Source organism: Mandrillus leucophaeus, unplaced genomic scaffold (genome assembly GCF_000951045.1).
Source record: "Mandrillus leucophaeus isolate KB7577 unplaced genomic scaffold, Mleu.le_1.0 Scaffold628, whole genome shotgun sequence".
Lineage (NCBI taxonomy): Eukaryota > Metazoa > Chordata > Mammalia > Primates > Cercopithecidae > Mandrillus > Mandrillus leucophaeus.
Genome location: NW_012106786.1, coordinates 164,362 through 185,078, shown reverse-complemented (window position 1 = coordinate 185,078; position 20,717 = coordinate 164,362). Strand labels below are relative to the sequence as shown.

At 49.5% G+C, this 20,717-nt stretch overlaps 2 protein-coding genes across 8 annotated transcripts in view; both read right to left on the bottom strand.

Annotated features, from left to right (window-relative positions):
* Positions 1 to 3,087, bottom strand: part of PPCDC (phosphopantothenoylcysteine decarboxylase) — a 30,348-nt gene extending 27,261 nt beyond the window's left edge. For 5 of the 7 annotated variants that reach the window (XM_012000378.1, XM_012000382.1, XM_012000380.1 and 2 more), the window contains exon 1: positions 3,022 to 3,087. The gene's annotated coding sequence lies outside the window, so the exon portion shown is untranslated. The remainder of the gene's footprint in view (positions 1 to 3,021) is intronic. The other 2 variants (XM_012000381.1, XM_012000377.1) reach the window with 2 other exon arrangements.
* Positions 3,088 to 7,680: 4,593 nt separating this feature from the next.
* SCAMP5 (secretory carrier membrane protein 5) overlaps positions 7,681 to 20,717 on the bottom strand; it is a 25,438-nt gene continuing 12,401 nt past the window's right edge. Inside the window, exons 2-8 of the mRNA XM_012000376.1 lie at positions 17,125 to 17,174; positions 15,215 to 15,268; positions 14,268 to 14,396; positions 9,995 to 10,151; positions 8,767 to 8,868; positions 8,200 to 8,341; positions 7,681 to 7,943 (exon numbers count right to left, since the gene is read on the bottom strand). Coding sequence (XP_011855766.1) covers positions 7,749 to 7,943; positions 8,200 to 8,341; positions 8,767 to 8,868; positions 9,995 to 10,151; positions 14,268 to 14,396; positions 15,215 to 15,221 — 732 coding nt within the window. The 5' untranslated portion in view covers positions 15,222 to 15,268; positions 17,125 to 17,174 and the 3' untranslated portion in view covers positions 7,681 to 7,748. The remainder of the gene's footprint in view (positions 7,944 to 8,199; positions 8,342 to 8,766; positions 8,869 to 9,994; positions 10,152 to 14,267; positions 14,397 to 15,214; positions 15,269 to 17,124; positions 17,175 to 20,717) is intronic.

Genomic DNA, 20,717 nt, shown 5'->3' with positions numbered 1-20,717 from the left:
TCTCTAGCCTCTCTGCCCAGGATTTGCCTTCAGTACTTGGGCACAACCCACGTGGGCTGAGGATCATGTTTGGCTGCATTATCCCACTTCTCAGCAGGGGTTAACCACAGGCTGGTTCCCTAGGGCAAGATCACCCAAAGTTTGATTTGCCAGTAATCTCAATGTTTGCTCCACTGTAGGGCAATGCTTGGTCAGAGTTGGAGAACTCAGTTTACTCCAGGGAGTGGGGAACCCTGTTAGCATCTGACAAGGTACAGAGGGCCTACCAGCCAGCTGCTTCCCAGAACAAATCACTGGTAGATGATGGGAGCACGTTGTTTATTCTCCAGGGAAATCTACCTGCCAGATCTCAAACCCTGACCCTGTCCCACCCTAGCCAACTGGTGCTAGGATAGGTAGATTCCTGCAAAACCAGAAGCCAAATTTTATCTCTGAGGCCCCTGAACCTCATCCACATCAAGCTGATCTCATTCCTAGGAAACAGGTTACAGAAAGCAATCAGTTAAATTTGGGGCAGGAATCTGTGTTAGTGACTTCAACTGCTTCCCCACAGCAGGCACTATAGTCCGAAATATAGTACTTAGCCTGCTTAGTAAAGCTGTGCTAAGGATCAAACCTACCTACCTTCCTAAAAAAGAGGGTGTGTGTGTGTATGTATGTGTTTAATACACTTGAGGAATAGAAAGTGGATCATTTAACCAACATTTGGAGGCGAGGTCAAATCAGTTCAACCTGAGAATTCCAGGAAGGGTGACGGCTGGCAGGATTCCTTTGTTTGCTTGCAAAGAGGATCAAATTCCAAACCAGTAAGTCTATTACTCTAACCAGATCCTGTTGGAGTCACCTATTTGCACGGGAAGGGTAGCTGGAGACAGTACCTCACTTCCCCAGGCTCTGCTGAACTCACAGGAACTCCTGAGCAGCAAAAAGACTTGGCAAGCAGGCAGATTATGGGGCTACAGGCTGTGATTACTGAGCCTCAAGATCCCAGGGCACCAAGCCAAGCAGGCAAGCCACAGCCAGAAAAATGGCAGCTTCTCTATCCTCTAGAAAGACAGGGACAGACAGCGCAAAGAGCCTCGGCTTGTGTGTTTAAGTCTCCTCTGGTGAGTTTAATTCAGGGCAGAGTTTTAGGTTTCAGGGATACCTGCCAGTCCCCATATGGGCAAAGGTGGAGCTGGCACAGAACAGACTAAAGACGGGAGCAAGGAAAGCAAGGCCAGACAGGGTATACATTCAAGCTCAATACAGGAAGGATGAGAACTGAGCCTGAGACAAAGCAGAACCAAACAAGGGAAGTGGGTGGTGGGTAGGCAGGGATCCAAGATCCATTATGAGCCCGAATCCTTTAGCCTAACATCAAAGCCCCTCACTACCAGCCGCCCAGGGTTCTGCTCCAGCTTACACCTGTAATCCTAGCAATTTAAGAGGGCAAGGTGGGGGGACTGCTTGAGCCCAGGCAACATAGCAAGACCCCAACTCTACAAAAAATTTACAAATTAGGTGTGGTGGCACATGCCTGTGGTCTCAACTACTTGGGAGGCTGAGGCAGGAGGATCACTTGAGCCTAGAAGGCTGCAGTGAGCCATGTTTTTGCCACTGCACTCCAGCCTGGGTGACAGAGACTGTTTCAAAATATGATGATAATAATAAATTATTATTGTAATTTATATTGTATAATTTAATAATAAATTATTATTAAATTGTACCACAATAAAAAAGTGTGTAACTATTTACATAGCATTTACACTGTATCAGGTTTTATAAGTAATCTGGAGATGATTTAAATTATATGGTGGGGCGTGGTAGGTTGGGCCTGTAGTCCCAGCTACTTGGGAGGCTGAGGTGGGAGGATCATGTGAGCCCAGGGAGTTCGAGGTTGCAGTAAGCTATGATCACACCACTACACTCTAGCCTGAGCAACAGAGTAAGACCCTGACTCAAAAAAAAAAAAAAAAAAAAGAAAAAGAAAAAAGAGTATACGGGAAGACCGATGTGGTGGCTCACATCAGTAATCCCAGCATTTTGAGAGGCCAAGGAAGGAGGATTGCCTGAGCCAGGAGTTTGAGACCAGCCTGGGCAACATGGTGAGACCCTGTCTCTACAAAAATAAAATAAAATAAAAATTAGCCGGGTGTGGTGGCTTATGCCTGTGGTTCCAGATACACAGGGGACCGAGGCAAGAGAATCCCTTGAGCCCAAGAGGTCGAGGCTGCGGTGAGCTATGTTCCCACCACTGCACTCCAGCCTGGGTCACAGAATGAGATCCTGTCTCGGACAAAAAAAAAAAAAAGTATACAGCAATCCCCTGCGGATACTGAGGGATGAATGTATCTAACACACACACTCACACACGTGGGCTACTAGAAAGGCAGTGATTGCGTATTGCTACTTTCCAGCCACTGTGAGAGAGATGGAAACCCCTGGTCCAAGACACCCACCACTTCCCCAACCTGGGAACCTCTCCGGCTCACCATCTAGCACCTGCTTCCAAATACTTCAAGGACAGCAGAAAGTTCTTTTTCGACAAGATTTGGCCTAATTTTTAAACGGCATTCTGCACTTTTTGGCAGGCCTAGGGCTACTTCCAATATCCCATGGCTTTCCTTTTTTAATTTTACCAACTTTTAAAATACACTTTGTATTTTGGGCAGCCCGAGTAAGCGCTAAGCGTGAGGAGCTGACACGGCCATCATTTAAACTAGATTAAACGACGCTGGACAAATAATCGCAGAGCAGCACAAAGTTGGGCTGGACGTGCACAGATGCAAACCCTCCACTCCGGGCTCTGGAGTCCCTCCTGCTCCAGGCGGCCCCACCCGTACAGCCGGGAAACGGAGGTCGCACACATGCACAGCCGCCTACCCACGCACAGTCGCAAGCAGAGCTTCATGGCCACAGAGGGGAAAGTGAGGACACACACAGACAGCCACGGACCCACGCTCGCAGACACAGCTCCCCGAACCTCTCCTCCCGCGCCGCCGCGAGAACCCAGCTTCCCGGCCCCGTTCCACTGCTCACCCGCGCCAGGCGCGTCTCGGGGCCGACCCCAAATATCGCGGTATTTCTGCCGCCCTCCCGCGGAATCTGACTGTCACGCCTCACGAGAGCACCGTGGGGGCTGTGTGTCGCGCAGCCTTCTGGGAGCTGTAGTCCACTTCTCTGTCTTCCAGGAGTTGTAGTCCACTGGGGAAATCCTGGAGCAAACCCTGGCTTCCTGTTCTTTGTATTGCTGGGACTCTCGATAGGGGCTGGCATAACTGTCCGACCGCTTCTCCTCACTCCTATCAGCCCCATACACACTGCTCGTTGCTTGGAGCCTTTTTTTTTTTTTTTTGCTGTTGTCCCAGGTTTATTGAATATATTACAGTATCCCAAAAAGATTCAAACAGCTCTACATGGCGTTTTGAAATTCATCCCCACTGTCGGCTGAGTGACCTGCAGGTTGGACAGACTGCAAAGTCCAAAAACATCAGCATTTCCTTAATATCAGGATCTGTTAATACTTCAGTGATCTCCTGATCCAGGCCTGAGACCTCAGGAACATGATCACCTCTCCTTTCTCTCTTCTCCTCCTGCAACTTGATGGAGATACCTCTCACTGAGCCCTTCAAATCACCTTCATCACATGCATGTTCTAGCCTGCTATCTTGTTGGGGAGCTTTTTTTTTTTCCTTTTTGAGGCAGGGACTGGCTCTGTCACCCAGACTGGAGTGCAGTGGTGCTATCTCCACTCACTGTAACCTCCACCTTTCGGGCTCAAGCCATCCTCCTATCTCAGTATCGAGTAGCCGGGACTACAGGAGTGCACCATCATGCCAGACTAGTGTTTGTATTTTTTGTAGAGACGGGTTCTCACTCTATTGCCAAGGCTGGTCTCAAACTTCTAGGCTCAAGCAATCTGCCCACCTTGGCCTCCCAAAGTGCTGGGATTACAGGAGTAAGCCACCGCACCCAGGCCTGGGGAGCTTTTTGCTGGAAATAATGGTGATCTCCTTTCACATGTGCTTGTTTGTGTGGAAGTTGCTGCCCAGGTGCGTGTAGTACTTTTTTATGACGGAGTATAGAAAAGGGCCATCTTCACGGTGTTAGTGCGAATGGGGCCCATGTTGGCAGGTCCTTAGTAAAAGAGGGCTCGGGGCACTTAATGCTGAATATTTACCAAGGTTCTTCGATTTTAGGTGCACAGGATACACACAGGATACAGGATAAATCAGATGCGTCCCTATTCTTGACACAAACAGGGACACAGAAAATGACAGGGTAAGATCCTCCATGAGGAAGCAACACCTCCAGGCAGGAAAGCCTTCTTGAAGGAGTGACTTGAGATGAATCTTGAAGGACAGCCAGGAGCTTAGATACAGGATCCCAACAGCGATCCAGGTGGAGGGCATCGAATGGGCAAAGGGAAGGCAGCAGGAGAATGCACACTGGGCATGCTTCCCTGCCCCTTTCATTTTTTAGCCTTCACAGGCCCCAGAAACCTCTGTATTCATTGAGGTGGCTAAAGCAGCTGTGGGTTCCCTGCCCTGAGCTGAGGTGGGGCCTCTGCTCTACCCCTGCCCTTGGCTGCAATGGACCATCTGGGCCAAACCATCCCTTACCCAGGGATCCAGCCTTTTTTTTTTTTTTTTTTTTTTTTTTGAGATGGAGTCTTGCTCTGTCTCCCAGGCGTGATCCTGGCTTACTGCAAGCTCTACCTCCCAGGTTCACGCCATTCTCCTGCCTCAGCTTCCCAAGTAGCTGGGACTATAGGTGCCCACCTCCATGCCTGGTTAATTTTTTGTATTTTTAGTAGAGATGGGGTTTCACCTTGTTAGCCAGGATGGTCTCAATCTCCTGACCTCGTGATCCACCTGCCTTGGCCTCCCAAAGTACTAGGATTACAGGCGTGAGCCACCACGCCCGGCCGATCAAGCCTGCTTCTTCCACTTCCTCCCCCCAAGGCAGGGGGCCTCGGTGGCAATTTCATCACCTACGCAAGGCTGCATCAGATAAAGAGCCACACAGGGTCGTATAGCTCTAGATCCCAGGAATGACAGACCACAGACCCACCCAGCCCCCATACTTTCATGCCCCTGCCCCACAGCCTGCCGTGAGGCTCCACGCAAGCCCACAGGAAGACACATGGCACAGCAGAACACACAGGGCCAAATGTTCCCCTTTATTATGGTTCACTCAGTTACCAAAGACAGACACATTGGCTCAGGCAGCTCAACTGCCAGCTGGGGAACATCCAGCTCCAGAAATAGGGAGCAGCAGCGGCACCAGGAGAATAGCAAAGCAGGTCACTGGGACCCCAGAACTGCCCTGGGCCCTCCTCCACTTGACCCCAGGCCAGACCTTCCTGCAAAGATGAATGTGTGCCCTGCCCCCACTTCTCATACTGGTTCCCTCCCTGGGAGAGTGCATAGTTGCCTGGAGACGCAGCATCCCAGGGCCTGAACAAGCTGGGCCACACACCAGGATCAGGCTTTCCCAAGGGTAGAGCCAGAGCGTGGCCATATAGGTCTGAGCCAAAGAGGCAGGTAGGACAGGATATTGATTGGAGGTAACATCCAACAGGTCATGGGTGCTAAGCAGGGAGCTAGATCACAGGCCTCCTGGAGCCACCAGAGAGAGAAGGAAAAGGGAGCCAAAGGTCTCAGGTAGGAGAGAGGAAGGGAAAGGGAAGAAGGGCCTAGACCTAGGGTCCCTTTTCAGGTACCAGGGACTGTGACCATTGCTCCCTAGAGAGAAAATGGGAGAGAGGAGAGGTAATTATATTTTGTGGCCCAAACCTAAAGGACCATCAGGAAGAGAACTTCCGGAGGCCCCTGGCTCAGGGTGGCCTGGAAGCCTAGGTGTTGGGTTCCAAGCTGAAGCCAGGCCAGAGTAGCCAAGCAGGGTTTGGATTTTTGTCCAAACAGCTCAGGCAGGCTTCTGTTGGGAGAAGGGAAGGTGAGAAATGGGCAGATGCTCTTTGGGTGAGAACCCACTCCCCTTCAGGCCCTGCACACAGCTGGAGCCTCTACCAGCCATGTTCTTATACCGCTTGGAATAGAACAGCCCCATGGGCCTAAAGCCACTCTCCTGAAAGTGCTAGGGAGTTCTGACTGGGTGAGGACAAGCCAAGACCAAGGTCTGTAGGCAGAGGGGAGCAAGTTACCTTGATTTGGAAAACAAAACAAAACTAAAGCCAGAGAGCCTCGCCTCCCACCCCACCTAACCTGAAATCCCATTCAGGCCATTGTGCTTGCAGCCAGGACTGGGCCTGTGCTTCTGCTTGGGCCCTGAGTTCAAGTGCCCAGAACTGCCCTGTGACCAACAGCAAGTCAGGGTGGGGGAAGGCATGCTCCCCTCTCACTGGGCCCTGCCTGCCTTCTCCTCTGACCTTCCCTCCGGGCCTAGCCCTCTGAGCCCCTGTCCCTTCTACCAGATCCAAACAGAACAGCTACTGCTCCCAGGAATCCAACAGTCACTGAGAGACACCTAGATACCCCAGTGTGCTGGAGCATCCCTTCCCCAGGGACCAATCATTACTGACATGCCCTCTGCTCCAGCTGTGCCTTTACATCTGACAACTGCCCAGCATGTCCCAACTCCTCAGGGAAGGCAGTAAGGCAGATGCCACCTGGCACATGGTGCGGTCAGGGTAGGAGAATCAAGCTACAGCAGCTGGGGGCATGGGGAGGAGGCAGAGGGACATATGCAGAGGGGCTCAAGGGGGCTCTGGGGAGAGAAGGAGGAGAAGGCAGGGGAGAGAAAAAAGGAGCCTGCCCCTGCAGACGAAACTCTCAGGCCCAAGTAGAAACCCTGCATTTCCATCCCCTGGGTGTCAGTTACCCAGGTGGGCTCTGCACCCCCAGCTGTGTGCCCCTCCTACATCAGGGGTAAGGCCCAACTCCCTCATCAGCTTCCTTGAACTGTAAATCAAGTTAGATTTGGGGATCTGGGCTCAGTCTCAGGAGCAGATAAAACTGGGATACTCAGCCTCGGGGAAGACAAAGAAAAGCCACGTAGGAAAGAGACAGACAGACCCTGGGCAAGGGAAGATAGCACAGGGAATGTGACATTAGGGAACAGATGAGGGAGGAGGAGGCTGAGGGAGGGGAGGCCTGGACGGATGAGAAGAGCAAGGGAATATCCTGGGCTTGTACCCATCCTCCCACCCACCACCAAGAGTGCTAAAAACTGCTGCGTCCCAGGAAGACTGAAAGTGGAAGCAGTTCCAGCTTATAACCCTAGGAAGGGGCCAGTCTTTCTGCTATGCATCCCCTGGCCCTGTGAGGGGTCCCTGGACCAGGGTCAGAGGGGCAAGGGGCAGGAGGGGCAGGTGGAGGATGGGGGTGGGGGCTGGTTTAGCTCTAAACACACATCTAGCACCACAACAAGAGACCTCCACTGCACATTATTTCACGAGGGGACACGGACACAGCTACCACCGCACGGGACAGCTCCACGTGCAGCCCACAGCTGAGTGCCAAGAGCAGAATACAAAGGTTGGGGGCCGGGGGACAGACATATACATATATATATATATATATATATATGTGTGTGTGTGTGTGTGTGTGTGTGTATATATATATATATATATATATATATATATATATATATATATATATAAAAAAAAAACTCTGGTCCTTTGTACAAAGTAGGGAAGGAGAAAAAGGAAAGGGGGAACCCTGCTTGGTCACCACAAATGATGATGTGGCTTCAGCCCCCTGTCCCAATGGCCCCAGCCCTGCCACCTGGTAGGTGTGGCTGGTTCACATCTCATTGGAGTATGTGTAGTTGGGGGTGGCAGAATACTGAGTCTGAGGCTGATTCATGGCACCCTGGGCTGCCCCCATGGCTGCATTCTGGGCCGCCTGCTGCACGTGTGGATTCTTCCATGCCCCTGTTGTCCACTCCTCCTGAGCTTTGCTGAAACTCCCCCCACTTCCCCGGTAAAATTTATGAACCTGTAGGAAAAAAGAGCATAAGAAAGGGTTAATCAAAGAAAAAAGACAGCCCATCCAGGAAATAGATGGGACCCATCTGTAAAAAAAAAAAACAGTGCTCCCTCCCTATGCATGCCTCTGTAGGAGAGTCCTGCAGGCCATTCCAGAGTGAGTCTCTTGGAAGACCTCAGGATCCTCTTGTAACTTGGAGGAGGGCTTGTTTCAGAACACAGCCCCTTCCCTAAGCCACCTTCTCACCCTTGAGGGGACCACGTACCATGCTGAGGGCGATGAAGGAAAAGACGGCCATCACTGTGAACATGACAGTGGGAATTAGCATCACCACCGCCGAGCCAATGTTCGTTCCGAAGAAGGAGATGGTGGCAATCCAGCCGCTGCAGGAAGAGGCCAGTGTGGGGCTGCGGGCAGGATGAGCGGTGCCCAGGAGCCCCTCTCCCAGAGGAAGGGACCATCTCATTGTCACAGGGAGGACACATATCACTGGATGCAGAGGGACCATCTTACTGATACCCAAAGGGCCTGTGTCAGTGGCTCAAGAAGACCCCTTCCCTGTGGCTCAGAGGTGCTCTTCAGATACAACACTTCCTTTCCCCAGATTTTCCCATAATCCCTGACACCCCTCAGCCCCCAAGAAACCACTGCCAGGTTCTCCTTCCCTCTGATGCTATGGCTGTACTACTACACTATCCCGAATCCTCTCACTCTCCCAACAACCCATGTCACTCAGGCCCCATAGGCTAGGCAGCTTAGCACACAAAGGTACGCAAAAGATACACCCGCAGTGCCACCCCTTCCAGCCCCAGGCCACACCCCTGCCTCTTACCAGACGCCCCAGCCTGGGATGCCCACAGCCTGGATGATGCTGATGACCAACTGAGCCATGAAGGTAAAGAAGAATGCCATGAAGCTGAAGGAGCTGTCAGTCCTGCGGCAGAGGAGGTGGCTCCCGTCACCTGGGCAGAAGGCCAGGGCTTCCCTGCCTTCAAGGCCCCCAAGCCCTTCCAAGTTTAAGTGCGTAATGGACAGAAGACATTTAAAGGCCTTAAATGAGAGGTCAGAATGGGATAGTTTTACCCATACATCTTTGCAAGTTTCCACATGGTAGACCTGTGTGTTGCAACATTGCACAGGGAGGGATTTCCTCATGAACAGACCACCCACTGTTACATGGATGGACGGCTTATTGGCATAGAAATAGATGGCTCCATTGAGGCAGGAATAAACAGTCTCATTGTCAAGGGGATGGACACCGGCACCAAGACAGCTAGCTCCACTGGTACATGGATGGATGGTCCCATAGGCTCAGAGATAGAAAATCGCATTGGCACTAGAATGGACACCCTATTGGCACCAAAATAGTAGCTAATTGGCACTTAGATAGATGGCCTGATTGGCACAAAGAGATTTAAGGCCCCATTAGCATTGAGATGGATATTCTACTGGCACTAAGACAGATAGCCTTGGTACATTGATGAATAGTCACATGGGCACAAAGATTGAAAATGCCATTTGGCACTAGGTGGACACCCACTGGCACCGAGACAGCAAGTTCCACCGATACGTGGATGGGTGTTCCCTTTGGCACACAGTTGGATGACCTCATTGCACGTGAACAGCGTCCATGGTGCATGGCTGGCTGGTTCCATTGGCACATGGATAGATGGTGTCCTTGGCACCAAGTCGGCTAGCCCCACAGGTACTAGGATGGGCAGCTCCACCAAGACAGGCAGCCCCATAGGCAAAATTTAACATGCAGCTGCCCGAGGAAGGTGACGACAGAAGAAAAAATAGGCCTGGTCTCTCTGTATTTCCCCTACCCAAGGGTAGAGTGAGGAGGAAAGGAACTAACTCTCAGCCCTCTCACCTCAACCTGGTACCCCCAGAAAGCCCAAGCCCAGCCCTACCTAGCAATCTGAGCCAAAGGTGAACAAAGGAAAGTGAGTTTGGGGGAGGGTAAACAAAAAAAAAAGAAGTGAGAAAAGATATGGAGAAGAGGCAGGGGAGACAGGCAAAGAGACGGCTAGGCACTGCAGTTAGTACCAACCACTTACTTGAAGGCCTTGTAAATGGGCCGAAACCAGCAGACGTAGGAGCAGGGTGTGAAGAGGATGAGCCAGAGAAAGGCGAGGCCAAAGTTGGTGGCTCCCCCGCCTCCGATCAGCCACGCGAGACAGCCCACCAGGTTCACGGCCAGCGTGACGCTGTTCACTGCAGGCCCAGGAGCACATGCACACATAGAGACAGACACCCAGGCCCATAGAGAGACACATGAGCACACGGACATGGGCACGCACACACCAGTAACACAACAGAGACCCACAATCAAGCCAGGCCAATAGCACAAACACAGAGAGATGCAGATACATTCACAGATTCACACCCACACAAAAGACCCACAACCCGTACCAACAAATACATACAGAGACACATGAGACACACATACACACACAGAGGAGTAAAGACTGTAAGAAAGCAAGCTGGGAGCTCAAACCAACCGCCGCCCCCGCCCCCCAACAACCCCAGCACCCACTCCTGAGAAATCTGGAGAGCACAGGCTCCAGAACCCAGAGCTTCTGCCCAGCAAGCCTCTTTGAAGGGCTCCAAAGCCTCAGGGTGGTAAAATGCTTTTGTCCTTATAAGAATGGCTTCAGCCCCTCACCCTCCCAGACTCACAGCAATCACCAAGTCCAGGACATGGGAAACCGACCTTACACTTTCTCTTTCGAAAGAGGGGCATGGAAAGGGAAAAGTAAAAGGCCTTGTGGAAACATCTCTTCTAGGCATTGTGCCATCTACCTTGCACTTAAATAGGGCAGGCATTGGCGGCTGGAATCTCAGTCTTTTTTTTTTTTTTTGAGAGAGAGTCTTTCTCTGTCGCCCAGGCTGCAGTGCAGTGGCCGATCTTGGCTCACTGAAAGCTCCGCCTCCCGGGTTCAAGCCATCCTCCTGCCTCAGCCTCCCAAGCAGTTGGGACTACAGGCGCCCGCCACCATGCCCAGCTAATTTTTTTTGTATTTTTTTAGTAGAGACAGGTTTTCACCTTGTTAGCCAGAATGGTCTCGATCTCCTGACCTCGTGACCCACCCGCCAAGGCCTCCCAAAGTGCTGGGATTACAGATGTGAGCCACCACACCTGGCCTTGGAATCTCAGTCTTTATTTAATCTATTTCTTTTTTTTTTTTTTTTTGAGATGGAATCTTGCTCTGTAGCCCAGGCTGGAGTGCAGTGGCGTGATCTCAGCTTACTGCAACCTCCACTTCTCAGGTTCAAGCGATTCTCCTGCCTCAGCCTCCCGAGTAGCCGGGATTACAGGCACCCGCCACCATGCCCAGCTAATTTTTATATTTTTAGTAGAGATGGGTCTTCGCCAAGTTGGCCAGGCTGGTCTCGAACTCCTGACCTCAGGTGATCCACCCGCCTCGGCTTCCCACAGTGCCAGATTATAGGTGTGAGTCACTGTGCCCAGCTATCTAAGCTATTTCTTAGATAACTCTCATGCCAGCTCCTCGAAGAAGTCTTCCTTTGCTACTGCAACCTCATCATCTCCCATCCCTCTGACCTTCTACTGACCTGGGCTGCTCTCAAGTTTCCCCAGATATAAATCCCAGCCCATCAACCAGACTAAAAGTTCCCCAAGAACAGGACCCAGGCTCTCCCTCCTCTGTCCCCACCTCATCTATCTGAACTAGGAGGCATAGTGTCACTGAGTCATGGCCAGCAGGGACCTCAAAGATTTACAGATAAAAGTGATGCCGGTACTAATACACACCCAGGTCTGTGCAGCACATCATTATCTAACATCAGGGCACTCCCTTCCTTGAAAACAAAGCCAAGTCCACAAAGACCTGCTGAACAAACAAACGAAGGAGGGCTCAATCATGGCCTCAAACAGCCAGGCATCTGTGGTCCTGTCTTCTGAATAAAACTCTTAAGCACCTCAAGGGTTATATACATTTCCTTGGGAGTAAACCACCTGGTGAGTGCCTAGTGAGGACTTAAGGAGATATTTATAGCCCTTAAATCCAGCTTCTGGATGAGATGTTCCCAGGAGTGGAGTTCCCAGAGTCCAGGTCAGACAGTGACCCACAAGCCTGGCCTGACCACCATGTCACCCATCTCAGGGCCCCTCATAATGAGTGGGCATTTCTTCCTGTACATTCAGCTGTATTTCCTCTATCCCTGTTCATTGTCCCAAAATCTCCTGGAGACTTGGTGTTAAAAACTGATTTTATTTGCTCTTTATATAGAAAAGACACTAACCTATTACATTGGTTACATCTCTCCCTAGTCCAATCTGTCCCCAGCTCCCTTGCTCAAACACTTCTGCTGCAATTACTCTGCTTCCTCTCTGGAATGGATACCTATGGGCTCAGCCCCTCTCTCTCTAGCGATCAGTTTCTGTCTGTCTTCACTCTTCCCCCTATCCAGCTTAGATTCCATAATTCATTACTCATTTTCTTATTCCCTCTCCTGCCCTGTCTTCTGGTCACACTCATCCTAGATGAACACAATTCTCATCTGTACCTGAGCTGAATGTCGCTGAGAAAAAAGGGGACCCCATGAGGAAGACTGGCAGGAGTATAAATTCACATCAGCCAACCTCAAATGGACCTTGTGTGTGGCCCAGAAATCTTAGGGGCCAGGTTTCTTTGGAGAGTGTCCTCACTCTCTGTCTACAAACATGGCCATAGCCTCGTCCTGAGCCCACTCTCCCCACTACATCATATTTGATGGAAAAAACGGAAGCCATCAGAGTTAACTTCCTTATTTGCTTCCCAACATCTACAGACTTACCCACACCTGTTCCATCCCCCCTTCTCTCAGGTTACATGGTAGGAGATCCCTTCTTTACTCAAAGGCCAAGCCAGGCCTTGAAACGGAGTCTATCTGCCCCATCCTCTTCCTACCATGCCATGGGGGACCTGCTGCAAAGACAGCATATTTTACCACCTTCCTGGCATGTGCAAGCATCTGCCCAGGTAGGCAGCTAAGTGCAGGCCTCACTGAGGGCAATGTCACACATAGCAGAATCCAACTGTAGTCACACTGCGGGTATCTTTGGCTTCTGGGGTTCACACCCAGCACAGGATAGCCAGCCTGCCTTCCCCTCACATGCCTAAGAGGTACCTTCTAACCAATCTCAGCACAGCCAAGTCCCATCCTCCCAAGAAGACACCTTTCCCACCACCTGCTGCAGATCACCAGAAATGAGGCCTTTACACTCTCAACCTTAAAACCTTAGAACATTGACGCTAAGGTTTTCTAAATAAAGAATTCTAGATTATTTAATTTTTTTTTTAGAGACAGGTGCTTACTCTGTCACCCAAGGTGGAATGCAGTAGCATGATCATAGCTCACTGCAGCCTTGAACTCCTGGGCTCAAGTGATCCTCACACCTTAGTCCCCTGAGTAGCTAGGACTACAGGCAAGTGCCACTATCCCTAGCTAGTTTTCTTAAGAGATGGGGTCTTGCTATGTTGCCCACACTGGTCTCAAACTTCTAGGCTCATTGGATCCTCTGCCTTGGCCTCCTGAGTAGCTGGACTACAAGTGTGAGCCACCACACAGGCCTAATTTTTTTTTTTTTTTAATTTTCTGTAGAGATAGGGGTCTTGCTGTGTTGCCCAGGCTGGTCTTAAACTCCTTACCTCAAGTGATCCTCCTGGCTTAGCCTCCCAAAGTGCCAGGATCACAGGTGTGAACCACTGTGCCTGACATTAGACTCTTACAGGTACAGACCACCCAACACAGAGCTGCATGGAATCACAGCAATCGCCAAGCCAATACTCTCTTCCTACAAATGAGGAACCTGCTGCTTGGGAAGCACAGTGTCCAGACGAACATGACCCCACAGCTCCCAACTCCCAGTTGAATCCTCCTCTTTGAGCAATCTTCCAGAGAAAGCAAGACAAATAAGGTTTTGAGGGAAGGATTCCTCTCCAAATCCAGAATCCTGAGGTCCTGACAGTCCTCAGATGTTCCCTGGAAAGTTACTCCAGTGGAAGGGAAAGGGGAAGCAAGAAGACAGGGATTACACTGCAGAGAGGGACCCCTGTCCAGATGCTCTGTGAAAGGAGGGTGGAGGGGAAGGAAGGGAGGAGAGGCCTAGATGGGGAGGTTGATGGAAACTGAGGCCCAGTCGGGGAAGTGGCCCATGGAAGAAGCCTCCGGGAGCCTGGCAGGGGAAGACTTATGGTCCATGCATATGCCACAGTGGGACTGAAGGACAGTCGGGCCTGTGGGCACCCCATCCTGCTGCCCAGCACGCCCAGTCTTCCTTCCTCCTCCAGTCACCCTGGCCCACCCCCATCCCACGGCACTCACACATCCAGAGGTAGTAGAGGCGCTTGGTCATGCTGAGATGCTGGGGAGGAATGTCTGCCTCAAAGTCTTGGTAGAAACATGGCTTCAGCGGGATGAATTTGGGCAATGGTGGGAAGTTGTTCACTTTCTCTGTGGATGAGACACATTGCACAACATCACCTCCAGTCTTTCCCCTGATAATCCAAGACACTCATCATTTCTCTGGCTGTGCTGCCCTATTGGCCCCTGTGGCCACCGGCCGCTCTGTTTTCCCCACTCAGCCGTCCCTACCTCCCCAGGTCAGCTGAGATGATCCCAAAGTAGCCAAATGCCCTAAGACAGTGTCACTCAGAATAAAAAACAATGTCACCTTGACAGACCACAGTTATTGTTTTTTAATTCTGAGTGACACTGTCTCGGGGCCTCAAGGTGCCACCCTCTCAGTGGGGGCAGCTCCAAGCAGAGGAAGCGGGATGTGTGAGAATCTACAGATGTGGGTTCCAGCCTCCATTCAGCATTTGTGCTCTGGGGCAAATCATCACCCCTCTCTAGACCTCAGTTTATCTGCTGGAGTGGGGGCTGGGCTATACGGTTCTTAAAGTTCCCTCCAACTTTGGCATTCTATACCTCTGAGCCTTCTGAACCAGATAAAAAAAGGCCTCAGAGTATTAGAAAGCAATAGAGACAGAGGGGAGGGGGGCCACTAATCAGGCAGATGGACAGTAAGACAAGGACATCAAGGTGCTCAATTCCTGGTCCCTAGGACCAAAGATCTGACAGAGGGCTAGACAATGTCATGTTGAGGTTCTCAGACAGGCCTCAGTGGAGAGAGTGGGGAAAGCTTAGGGACAATAAGATGGAAAGAATCTGGCCTCCAAAGACTAGGGGAGATAAGGGGACCAGGAAGAGGGCCATCCACGCTATGCTCACTGTCATGTCCTACTCACACAGCCTGCCCCTCTCCTTACCTGCCATGATGGTACCAGTCGGCCCAGTGGCCTGCCCACACCTCTTGTCCTGAACTGGAAGGAAAGAAAAGCCAGAGAAGGATGAGATCGGACCACACTCAACCCAGTCCCTCTCTACTCCCCATCTGCATAGCAAGCTCCCCAGGACAGGACCCAGCACATACTCCCACAGTACCGTGAACACAATGGAGGCAGCTCCCCTCCTCCCAGAGCCACCCTTCCACCAGCTGCATCTTCCCAGCTGCTCCTGCCCTCTGCCTCAAGGTACAAAATCTACCCTCCGAAAACCCCATCCAAGGATGGGAAAGGAACCTGGGAAGGGATCCCATATAGGGAAAGCCAAGTGACATTCTATTCCTTGACCTTGAAGTACAGACTGAGCCTCAGCCTTGGTCACAGGCTAGCCTCCCTTCACTCCTTTTGCCTTTGTTCATTTATTAAGACACTTATATGGTGCTGGAAGAGAGAATGAGCAAGACAGATGTGGTCCCTGCTCTCCCCATGAAACAATCACCTCTGCAGTAAATCATATAAAAGGCAAGCACAGCTGCCATGAAAACATACATAGCATGTCACAGTGATCTAATCTGGTCTGGGGAGTCAGGGAAATTAAATTATTTTAATTAAAAAAACTTTTTTTGAGATGGGGTCTCTCTCTGTTGCCCAGGCTGGAGTGCAGTGGTACAAATTCAGCTCACTGCAGCCTCAGCCTCCCCAGGCTCAGGTGATCCTCCAAGCTTAGCCTCCTTAAGTAGCTGGAACTACAGGCATGAACCATGCCCAGCTAATTTTTATATTTTTTTGTAGAGACTGAGTTTCGCCATATTGCCCAGGCTAATTTGAATTCCTAGGCTCAAGCAATCCACCTGCCTCAGCCTCCCAAAGTGCTAGGATTATAGGCATGAACCACTGTATCCAGCCTCAGGGAAATTAAATACAAGTGGTAGTAAAGACCTGAAGAATGAAGAAGAGTTCCCCGGGAAAAACAGCCTTCCAGACAGATGGGAAAGCATCCTACAGGGACAGTTCCTCACTAGGAAGGAGCTTCACACTTGTGTTTTTTCTTAGACAGGGTCTCACTCTGTCACCCAGGCTGGGGTAAAGTGGCACTCCCGGGCTCAAGCCATCCTCCTGCCTCAGCCTCTTGAGTAGCTAGACTACAGGGACAGGCTACTATGCTAATTTTTAAATATTTTGTAGATAGGAGGTCTTGCTGTGTTGCACAGCTGGTTTCAAATTCCTGGCCTCAAGCAATCCTCCCGCTTTGGACTCCCAAAGTGCTGGGATTATAGGCATGAGCCACCTATCATAAGGGAAAGAAAGCCACTATGGCCAAAGCAGAATGCAAATGAGGGAGCAGCAGATGAGGCTAGAGAGGCAAGGTGGGCAGGCTGTGCTCCCTGAGACCCTTCGGAGACAAGTTTGAAGGGGTCTTGAGGTGGTTTTAAGGAGTAGGGGAAAGGGAGCATTTGGAAGACTCCCTGCCCACTTAACTCCGAGTGGATGGTGGAGACCCATCATGACAAGCCTGTGTGAGACGAGGCGGAGGTTCCAGGGGAGGACAAGCAGCGTGTGCTATGGACACGCAGGATATGAGACGCTGGGGGACACCTGGACAGGGCGTCTTATAGGAATCTGGAATGTACAAACATGCTCTGCTCCTGGAAGTTCAGCAGCAGGCCTGGTTGACCCATGCTAAGTAATCATTGGCAAGTTAACACCAAGGAAACCAAGCAGCAATCACCTTGTTAGAACAGTAACTTTGGTGGACATTTATATAGTCAACAGCAGAAAATGGTCCACAACCAAGTGCTAAGGCAATGCAATATTTAAAAGCTGGGCAGAAATTTGCTTAAAGTTTTGGAACAGGAAAAACTAATCTATGGTATTAGAAGTCAAGGCAGTATTACCCTTGATGGGGCAGCGACTGGGGGCCCGGCATCTGTTCCTGGTAGGGGTGCTGGATACACAGAGGTAGATTTTGTGAACATTCTCCAAGCATACAGTTACAACTTGTGCAATCTCCTGTGTGTTAGACTTCCATGAGAAGTTTGCTTTAAAATAAAAACTTCAGGCTAGGCGCAGTGGCTCACACCTGTAATTCCATCATTTTGGGAGGCTGAGGCAGGAGGATCACTTGAGACCAGTAGTTCAAGACCAGTCTGGCCAACATAGTGAGATTCCTTCTCTACAAAAAATAAAAAATTAGGCAGGCACGGTGGTGCGTGCCTGTAGTCCCAGTTCCTCAGGAGGCTGAAGTGGGAGGACTGCTTGAGTCTGGGAGGTGGAGGCTGCAGTAAGCCGTGATTGCACCACTGCACTCCAGCCTGGGCAACAGAGCAAGACTGTCTCAAAGGAAAAACATACACACACACCCCCCCCCCCATATAAAAACACTTCTAGCATTCCAGTCAAATTCCTCTGGACCTGATTAAAAGATCGGGCAATTACAATCTTCTGGGCCCTTTTGTGATATGGGATCAAATACAGATATAAAAACCCAGTAACATCTACCACAAAAAGAAAAGAGAAGAGTATGATAGAGACAATCAGGAAATGATACCCATACACAGGTGCATTAATTGCAGCACTGTTTTGAATAACAAAGGATAACATCAATAGGGGACTGATTAAACCAATGGTACAGTCGTACAATGGACTGTTCCGCAGCTATTTTTAAAAATGCTCTGCAGCTGTTAAAAATTTTAAAAAGAGAAAGAGGTTCTCCGGGTACTGATATGGAAAAATCTCCAAAAACATGATTAGTTAAAAAAAGCAAGATGTACAACAGTCTGTATGGTAAACCTTTCATGTTAAAGAAAAGGAAGAGAATAAGAATATATTTTCCTTTTAACCCAATAATCCTGATCCTGTTAGTCATTTACCCAGATATAAGAAATGACAAACACACACGTTATTCAACATGACACTACTTGCATTAGCAAAATGCTGAAAGCAACCTAAATGTGACTATTTAAATATACAAGATGCATCATGCAATAGAGTATTACACAGATGTAAAAAAGAGGCCAGCCACGGTGACTCACACCTGTAATCCCAGCACTTTCAGAGGCGAAGGCAGGAGGATCACTTGAGGTCAGGAGTTTGAGAATAGCCTGGCCAACATGGTGAAACCCCATCTCTACCAAAAAAATACAAAAATTAGCCGGGCATGATAGCATGAGCCTGTAATCCCAACTACTCATGAGGCTGAGGTGGGAGAATCTCGAACCCAGAAGGCAGAGGTTGCAGTGAGCCAAGATGGCGCTGCTGCGCTCCAGCCTGGGTGACAGAGTGAAACCATGTCTCAAAAAAATAAAATAAATTAAAAAAAAATAAAGATGAGCTCAGTAAACTGCTGTGGAATGCTTTCCAGGATATATTAAGTTTAAAAAAAAAAAAAAAAAGCAGAGGACGAAAAGTGTAAATCATATGCTACCCCTTATGTAAGAAAGGGGAAGTAAAAATGCACATATGAATTTGCTTATTTTTGAAAAGAAACACAGGAAGAATCAACCAGAAAGTAATGGATGAGTAGAGAGACTTCCATTCTTTACATACTTGTTAACAAGCTTTTTTAATATACTTGTACACATAAAATGACTTCCATATTTCAAAAACTTAAACCAAAAAGAAAAGCAAACCCTAAAACTGAAACAAAAACAAATCAAGCTAACTATACTTTAAATTGCTAACAATCTTACAGACAAAAAAAAAAGGCCCAAGTAACTTTTGATCACAGTAATTCTGTGTACTCTTAGAAAGATAAACCTCAAGGGCAAAAATAAGTGCAAACAGGCTGGGTGCAGTGGCTCATGACGGGAATCCCAGCACCTTGAGATGCCAAGGCAGATGGATCACTTGAGCTCAGAAGTTCAAGACCAGCCTGGGTAACACAGCAAGATACAGTCTCTAGAAAAAATACAAACATCGCCAGGCACGGTAGCTCACGCCTATAATCCCAGGACTTTGAGAGGCCGAGACGTGTGGATCACGAGGTCAAGAGATCAAGACCATCCTGGCCAACATGGTGAAACTCCATCTCTACTAAAAATACAAAAGTTACATGGGTGTGGTGGCATGTGCCTGTAGTCCCAGCTACTCGGGAGACTGAAGCAGGAGAATCACTTGACCCTGGGAGGTAGAGGTTGTAGTGAGCCGAGATTATGCCACTGCCCTCCAGCCTGGCGACAGAGTGAGACTCCATCTCAAAAAAAAAAAAAAAATACAAACATTAGCGGGACATGGTGATGTGCGCCTATAGTCCCAGCTTCTCCTGAGGCTGAGGTGAGAGGATCACTCCAACTCTGGAAGTCAAGGCTGCAGTGAGGTGTGATTGCGCCACTGCACTCCAGCCTGGGTAACAGAGCAAGACCCTGTCTCAAAAAAAGAAAAAGAAACTGCAAAAAAGTCATGAATTTTAGCAGGTTTACTCTTACTGCTGGTACTGCTGCAATGACTCTAAAGCTTTGCCATGTATACTACAGAAGAGGGCAAATGAGTCAGTGTGCTGATGATTTGGGGAAGGTGGGTTCTCACTGAAGGAGACAGAATACAGACCATGGAAAGGTAAGAAAGAGCCTTGTGGTGTTGGATTCAAAGCGGAGGTATCAGTATGAACACAGAATTTTAAAAATATATATGGCTGGTTCCAAGCCAGGAAAAGGAAATACAAGGTTAGCCTGGAACATCTTGTGGTATCAGAAAGAAGAAAGTACTCAATAACTAATGGAGGCAAGTCAAAAGGACACAAGAGCCAATCTGAAAAGGCTACAACCAACCAAATTTGGGACAATTAGAGTATCAAAAGTAATAACCATGTGAATTTTTTTTTCTTTTCTTTCTTTTTTGAGACAGAGTCACGCTATGTTGCCCAGGCTGGAGTGCAGCAGTGTGATCTCAGCTCAGGCAACCTCCGCCTCCTGGGTTCAAGTGATTCTCCTGCTTCAGCCTCCCGAGTAGCTGGGATTACAGGCACCCCATCACCACACCCAGCTAACTGTTTTTTTATTTAATTATTTATTTATTTTTGAGACGGAGTCTCGCTGCGTCGCTCAGGCTGGAGTGCAGTGGCACGATCTCGGCTCACTGCAAGCTCCGCCTCCCGGGTTCACACCATTCTCCTGCCTCAGCCTTCCCAGTAGCTGGGACTACAGGCAGCACCATGCCCAGCTAATTTTTTTGTATTTTTTTAGTAGAGACAGGGTTTCACCATGTTAGCCAGGATAGTCTCGATCTCATGACCTCGTGATCCGCCCGCCTTGGTCTCCCAAAGTGCTGAGATTACAGGCCTGAGCCACCGCACCTGGCCAGTTGTTGTATTTTTAGTAGAGACAGGGTTTCACCATGTTGGCCAGGCTGGTCTTGAACTCCTGGTCTCAAGCCATCCACCCACCTCGGCCTCCCAAACTGCTGGGATTACAGGCATGAGCCACATTGCCTGGCCCACATGGAGTATTGTTTTAAAAAAATCCATGAATCCAAAGTGATTTTTTTTTTTTTT